Source organism: Nansenia antarctica (genome assembly GCF_963989245.1).
Source record: "Nansenia antarctica genome assembly, chromosome: 3".
Classification (NCBI taxonomy): Eukaryota; Metazoa; Chordata; class Actinopteri; order Argentiniformes; family Microstomatidae; genus Nansenia; species Nansenia antarctica.
The window spans coordinates 15,652,444-15,660,285 of NC_137688.1; the positions used below are offsets into that span (position 1 = coordinate 15,652,444).

General features: G+C 49.6%; 1 protein-coding gene across 1 annotated transcript in view; it reads right to left on the reverse strand.

Annotated features, from left to right (window-relative positions):
- Window positions 1-1,487: 1,487 nt before the first annotated feature.
- Window positions 1,488-7,842, reverse strand: part of LOC308153774 (teneurin-3) — a gene marked incomplete at its 5' end in the record, with an annotated part of 137,292 nt that continues 130,937 nt past the window's right edge. The window contains 7 exons of the mRNA XM_080526966.1: window positions 1,488-2,318; window positions 3,159-3,289; window positions 3,456-4,015; window positions 4,678-4,892; window positions 5,292-5,855; window positions 6,111-6,383; window positions 7,170-7,192. Coding sequence (XP_080383092.1) covers window positions 1,566-2,318; window positions 3,159-3,289; window positions 3,456-4,015; window positions 4,678-4,892; window positions 5,292-5,855; window positions 6,111-6,383; window positions 7,170-7,192 — 2,519 coding nt within the window. The 3' untranslated portion in view covers window positions 1,488-1,565. The remainder of the gene's footprint in view (window positions 2,319-3,158; window positions 3,290-3,455; window positions 4,016-4,677; window positions 4,893-5,291; window positions 5,856-6,110; window positions 6,384-7,169; window positions 7,193-7,842) is intronic.

Here is a 7,842-nt window from a genome sequence, read left to right on the forward strand (position 1 = left end):
ACACAACATAATTTACTCTTGATGAGACTAATATTCAATGGACAGTTAATAAATGTAATATAAAACAACAAAAACAACAAAACTCTTGCATAATTTACAAAAACATGATGTCCCTGTGCTCTGTCAGACACTTCATGTAGCTGTGTCCGTCTTCATGGTCTCATAAGAGCCTTGCATCTTTATGTCCCTCTGATCCTGAACAATGATTAAATCTGATTCCCAAAACAGATACGTATGGATATTAAAACATCTGAATTGCTGCTGTCCTTTTTTTTAAATAAAAAAGCAACACAAAGGAGAATGAGTCAGGCTATTCGAATGCTGTGTTTGTCCGTTCAGGCATGTACGTACATGTGTTATGGTCGTTGAGTGACACTCAGAGGTCATTGATTTGAAATAAACTTCAGGTCATGGGCATTGCCTTCTGAAGAGTCAACACTCACCGGCCTTATACATATTGTTTCCAGAGAAGTGCAGGTATATGCATATGTAAACATTTCATTTCTCCTTTAAATACTTTCTTTTTCAACAGACAACAAGTTTGATTATTTTATTTCTTTTGTAAAAAAAACAAAACAGAAAGAAATACCAACAAAAAAGGTAAATATTTCACTGTTATTCCCGAAACAACACTATTCGTCTTGGCTCCGAGTTGAAGTCCATAGTCCAATCAGATTGTGCTACAGAGAAGTTGTTGTGTGATGTCATTGCCATGTTAAGGCTGGGTGTAGTTAGTTAGTTAGTTAGGGTATACACTCACCGAACACTTTATTAGGAACACCTGTACACCATCTCATTCATGCAGGTGGTGTAATGGTGTGGGGAATGTCTTGGCACACTTTGGGACAGTTAATACGGATTAATCATTGCTTGAATGCCACAGCCTATTGGAGTATTGTTGCTGACCATGTGCATCCCTTCATGGCCACAATGTACCCATCTTCTAATGGCTACTTCCAGCATGGTAATGCACAATGTCACAAAGCAAAAGTCGGCTCAAAAACTGGTTTCATGAACATGGCAATGAGTTCAGTGTTCTTCAGTGGCCTTCCCCAGTCACCGGATGTGGCATAAAAGTGCACCTGAAAATCTGCAGGGAGTGTGTGATGCAATCATGTCATCATGGACCAGAATCTCACAGAAATGTTTCCAACATCTTGTGGAATCAATGTCATGAAGAATTGAGGCTGTTTTGAGGGATGCCCTACCCAGTATTAATAAAGTGAAGGGATGCCCTACCCAGTATTAATATAGTGAAGGGATGCCCTACCCAGTATTAATATAGTGTTCCTAACAAAGTGTTCGGTGAGTATACATTTACTCTGTAGTCCCCAATAAACAACGCACAGCATTGCTTTTACACCCCACAATACAATTTACAAAAACACACACACACACACACACACACACACACACCTCCCTGGAACATAGCTATGTGCACTTTTTGGCCACACCAGTATTGTTGTGGCCACCCTACGATTGTTGTGTTCATTCGCCTCATCGCCCCGCCTCTACTGAAACCAGCCAATCACAGTCTCTTTGGCAGCCAGTGGAACATAGTCTTGTTACCTCTTCCCGATCTCACTCTGCCTGAGGAACTGAATGTTGTTAGCGCTGTCCGCTAGCTCTGGGTACTGCTCTATGGAGAGGACGTAGTAGCCGTCGTACCCCAGGACCTTCCCGCTGCTCAGGAGCTGCCTCTTCTCCCCCTCTGTCCACGGCTTGGCCCCCTCCTCCCCGTCGCGCACCCTCTGCTGTTCCCTGGCCCAGGCGTTCGCTAGCGCCCTCTGGCGCGCCAGCTCCAGGACGCGCGCCTTCTCCTCGTCCACCGTGGAGCCGTAGCGCACGTGCAGCGCCAGGGAGCCGCGGCGCACCTCCACGTCGGCGAAACGCCGCGTCCGGCCGTCCACCACGGCGGTGGACTGCGACACGCTGACGTTGACGCCGTTCTCCAGCGTCTTGCGTCCGCTGGTGAGGCGCAGCGCGGCCAGGTCGCCGTCGGGGAGGCCCGGCTTGACGAAGTAGTGCGTGTCGCAGCCCTCCACGGTGAAGTGGAGGTCCTCCAGGTAGAAGGCGTTGTTGAGGACCGTGGCCACCTTGACGCAGTCCTCGTTGGCCACGTTGAGTGTGTGCGTGTGGGCGCTGCCCTTGTAGAGGGCGAACATGACCGCCCGGCCGATGGGGGACGGGGCGGCCGAGAACCAGAGCCAGGACTTCTCGCCGCGGCGCCCCCTGGTGAGGTGCACCTCCGGCAGACGCTCGAACGACAGCAGGGCCCGGGCCTGTCTGGTCACTTCCTGCTGCACCCCAGAGATGGACTAGGGAGAGAGAAAGGGAGGGGGGGGGGGTAGAGTGAGAGAGAAAGAGAGAGGGGGGTAGAGAGAGAGAGAGAGAGAGAGAGAGAGAGAGAGAGAGAGAGAGAGAGAGAGAGAGAGAAAGAGAGGGAGAGGGGGTAGAGGCACAGAGAGAGGGTGGGGGTAGAGAGAGAGAGAGAGGGAGGGTAGAGAGAGAGAGAGAGAGAAACGAAAGAGAGGGAGAGGGGGGTGGGGGTAGGGCAAGAGAGGGAGAGGGTAGAGAGAGAGAGAGAGAAAAAGAGAGGGAGAGGGGGGGTAGAGGCAGATAGAGGGAGAGAGAGACAGTGTGTGTGCAGCGATATGTTAACAGCCAGACAGGGCTGAAGTCCATTTTCGAGCTGAGGCTGCTGAGCTTCAAAGCCTCTGCATCTCTCTATTATCTACCAGTAATGGGGTTTTCATACAGCAGTGTCTTCTTTGTGTAAAGGGACAACATCAAATGGCAAAGCATGAATTTGTATTAGTTTGCAGACAAATGTTGTGCTAATGACGGCAAATGATGACAATATATAAGAGAACATATGTTTTTTATGTTTAGGTTTTTGGTTTAAATATATTTTTAGGGCCTTTATGCTTTTATATGCATTGGGATAGACAGTAGACACTGGCAGGAAGGATGGGTGAGAGAGAGGAGGATAGAGACAGTAGAGACTGGCAGGAAGGATGGGTGAGAGAGAGGAGGATAGAGACAGTAGAGACATGCAGGATATGTCGGAATCGAACCAGGGGCCTTGCGATGTCATGGCATGCACCTCTGTGTGCTACACCACTTACACGCCAAGAGAACGTATGTTAAGAACCTACCGGTAGGTCGTCCCACAACTGACTCTTCTTCAGTTCATACGAGGGCACGCTCAGGTCAAACTTGGGGACGGGGTACCCCGGGATGGTGTTGTGGAGATGGAATCCGAAGGTCACCAACCAGCTGTTCACATCTGCGAAGGAGAGAACCACAACAGGTGGTTCAAGGTTCGTCAGTAAACAGCTGACTCACTAGCAATCCAGTGACAAATATTACAAACATTATGTTCTCCTGACAGGAAATGACATCATAAACACCACCAACGGCACCACCAACGGCGCCGTACTGCTGTGTCTCACCTGCGACATACTCTCTGACCTCGTGGACTTTACTGATGGGGTTGTTGTTCCTGAACATGTAGAGGTTAAAGGGCGCCGGCTCCTGGCCCACATTCTTCCACGTGGTGACGTCCGGCCCCGTCCACCTGCCGGGCATGATGTCGTAGTCTCGCTCCCCGAAGTGCAGCAGCTTGGTCAGGGGGTCGTAGAGGCCGCCGTGGAAGCCCAGCACCAGCTGGAAGTCCGGGTTGGAGTCGAAGTAGACCTCGCCGTACGCCGTGTACTGGACCTGCTTGACCAGGAGGCCGTTGCTGGTGAACACAGCCAGCGGCGTGCCCGTGTTGTCGCAGGCGATGTAGAACTCCTCGCCGCTGCTGATCTCCATGGCGAAGAGGTGGCCCTGCAGGTCGTAGTACAGAGAGGTGATCTCCGAGCTGGAGTGGTTGTAGACGTGGGTGATCCGGCTGGTGTAGCTCAGGTCGGCGTAGAAGTACTGGAGGTGCTGGCCCAGGCTGGTCTTGGTGGAGACCCGGCGTCCCAGACCGTCGTAGCGGTACTGGATGGTCCAGCTGTTGCCCTTGCTGTCAAATGGAACAGAACAGGACAGAACACAATAGTCCATTTAGGGCCGGTTTCACAGACAAGGCTTAAAGCCTAGTCCTGGACTAAATCACACGTTCAATGTAAAATCGCCATTGGAGATGCTTTTTAGTTTAGGATTAGCCTTAAGGCCCGTCAGTGATACCGGCTATTAGAATGGTAATTTAAACGGCGGAAATGTATGAATAAAAGTGATTATAAAACATTTTTTCTCTAAGTGTATTCAAGGTGCCTCAGGACACTGAACATCTGAATTTTTTTAATAAATAAATTAAATCCTTTAAAAGCACAAAAAGCAAAAAGGATTAAGAAAAAAATCTGAAAAATCTCAAGGTTCTTTACAGATAGAACTTCAGATGTGAGATCATTGTTACCTATAATATGATAATATATGACATTTAGCTAAAGTGACTTACATTGCAGTGAGTGCATACATTTTTCAGTAGCCTATATATTGTCCCAGCAGGAATCGAACCCACAACCTGAGCAGTGTTAGAGCCAAGATCTGCTAACTGAGCCACAGAGGACCACAGAGGACCACAGAGGACCACAGAGGACCACAGGTGACCACAGAGGACCACAGAGGACCACGGAGGACCACAGGTGACCACGGAGAACCACAGAGGACCACGGAGGCTGTTACCTGTACACCCTCTCCAGCAGACCCTTGGAGTTGTACTCAAAGATCTCCGCCCCTCGCTGACGCAGGAAGCCATCCTCGTCCAATCGGTACTGGACGTCACCGAGGCGCGTGATGCGGTCTCGGAGGTCGTAGCGGAGGGGGAGGAGCCTGGCGCTGTTCCCAGGGTTCAGCAGGTGGAGGTTGCCGTTGAGATCGTAGGTGTAACGCCATGTCACCTGGGGAGGACATAGATACATCATGTATTTACACTGAACAAAAATATAAATGCAACACTTTAGTTTTTTGTTTGTTTTAGCTCATATTTTTCACGAGTTGAAATCAAAGACCTAAGACTTTTTCTATGTACACAAAAGGCCTGTTTCTCTCAAATTTAAGTTGAAATCTGCGTGAGTCTCCTTTGTCGAGATAATCCATCCACCTGACAGGTGTGGTATATCCAGATGCTGATTAGACAGCATGATTATTGCACAGTTGTGACACTCTAAAATGTGCACATACACACACACACACACACACACAGATATGCACACAAATGGACACGGACAAACACCCACTGCTTGGCATAAAAGCATGTGCTGGACGGCATACACTCCGTATCACCGCCGTCGTCTCACCTTGTCGTTGAGGTAGACCGTCTGTAGCTGGCCGTCCACGTCGTACTCGTAGCCGTACTTGGTGGTGTTGGCGAACGGCCCGATCTTGATCTCCCGCCGGGTGACCCGCCCCACGTCGTCGTACTGGAAGGTGATCCAGTACATCAGGGAGCGGAAGATCTCGTACTGGATCTCCTTGATCCTCCCGTGGGCGTCAAAGTGCTTGCTGTACGTCATGACCGCCGTGGAGATGATCTGGTTGATGTCGTAGTAGATGACGCCGAACTTCCCGAACTGCTCCACCTTCCCCGAGATGTCGTCGAACTGGTAGAGGTCGATGGGCAGCGGTGTCTCGTTGATGACCCCCTGTACGCTGGTCACGCGCAGGCTGCCGTCGTAGGTGTAGTCGAAGCGGGCGTTGACCATGCCGTCCTCGCTGAAGCGGAAGATCTGCCGGTCCACCAGGGGGCCCACCTGCCGGTAGCGGATGGAGCAGATGAAGGCCTCGCTCTGCAGGTTCACCGTCTTCAGGACGCCCGCCGTCTCGTCGTAGGTGAAGCTGACGCGCGTGCTGTCGTACAGGACCTTGGGGGGGGGTTGAGGGAGGGGTGGAGGGTGGGAGGGAGGGGTGGAGGGTGGGAGGAAGGGAGGGAGGGATGGACAGACGGATGGATGGATGGAGGGATGAATGGATGGATGAATGAATTAATGGATGAATGGATGGATGGATTGATGCATGGATATATTAATAAAATATGTGTCCATTACGTACTATACCTCTATACATCTATAGTTATTCTATACAACAAGTACAGAGTGATTCCTAACATCCAACCCCACCTCTGCCAGTTTGTTCTGACGGCGGTACTTGTAGAGGACCCGGCGCCCGGTGCCCAGGTGGGCCACCCGGAGTAGGAGACCGTCCTCGCTGTAGTCCACGGCAACCGAGGCGTTGCTCTCCGGGGGCTGGTACTGGTTCCGGTAGTAGCCCACGGAGCGCAGCGTCTGCATGGTGTAGCGCGCCACGCTGGGCATGGTCACGGCCGAGAGGCGGTCCAGGGAGTCAAAGTCAAAGATGTACTGCCGCTGGCTGTGGAGGAGCAGCACCATCGACTACAGAGTGAGAGAAGAGGGGAAGAGAAGAAACTGTTAGCATTTTTTATTTTATTGATATTTTAGGTTTAAGTTGTCTTTATCCATGTGGAATTACTATGTAATGACCACTACTACTGTATGGATGTCACCCTGGACACAGTGGAGGAGGTGGCCAATAGGAGGATGAGGACCAGACTCCTGGCCATCATGGACAACCCCTCCCATCCCCTCCCATCCCCTACATGACACTGAGGCATGAGCAGAGCAGAGCAACTCCTTTACATAACAGTAAAGTAAACAGTAGACTGATACAGGACTCTTCATCATGTGATCTCACTCAGCTACCGATTTATCATGACCATTAAATCATCATTTAGCCATTTACCATTTAGCACTATTTTAAAGCTAAAATCTATATACCGTACTGGACCTTTAAGTTGTCCCTAGAACTGTGTAATAACTATGTAACTACCACTAGAAGCACCACTGTATGAATTAGTAACAATAAAAAAAAAAAAATGAATAAAAAGACAAATTAGTCATGCATGGGTAGTTCATGGCATACTGTGTGGATATCCTATTCTAGTCTTTTGCGCCATGTGTGAATGCGCATGGTGTTTGTGTCAGCATTTAAGTGTTTTTTTATATCACAGGGAAAGCAATTAGGCTTGAAAAGTAGCAGAACACAGGGACAATATAAAAAGCATAATGGCTACAAATAATTCACCATCTGACTCCACCAGCGCACCCCAATAGCCGGAGGGCCTGGCGTTGTTTGTGAAGCGTCTGGTGTTAATATCACACTGCCTTAGTGGAAGAAGGCAGGCCTACAGGCACAACACAACTGGGCTTATGCTCTTTTGTGTTTGAATGTGTCAGCTAAAACTCAACAGGGTAACACAGTCTTATTGAGCACTTATTGAGTCGACACCTATCTTTAGCTCAGGGTGCTAACACAGTCTTGCAGACACACGAACAAATGAAGGCCTAAAGGGGTTGTAGTCCAGCAAGCTAAGACAGTCTCGAAGACAGACTTACTTGTGCGGGTAGAGAGATAGAGAGAGGGAGAAAAGCGGAGGGAGGGGAGAGGGGAGAGAGAGACAGAGAGAGAGTAGAGGGAGAGTAGAGAGAGAGAGAGTGGGGGAGAGAGAGATGGAAAGAGGGGAGGAGGAAGACAAAGAGAGAGCATGAGAGAGGGTGGGAGGTAGAGACAGCAGACAGAGAGAACATCTCTGCATGGTTTAGAACTCACTTCTTTGAAGTTGTGAGTGTAGAAATGTGTTCTAAGGGCTGGTAGTGGGGAGTTGATGTAACGAGATGTGCTACTGTGTGTGTGCGTGTGTGTGTGTGTGAGAGAGAGAGACAGGGAGAGAATGTGTTTGTGATGAGTGATTGTAGTGTACTCAGCCTCCAGCCTAATGCAATGTGATAGCCAGTGTGTCATTATGACAGACACCCTCTGTGAATGAATCGTAGC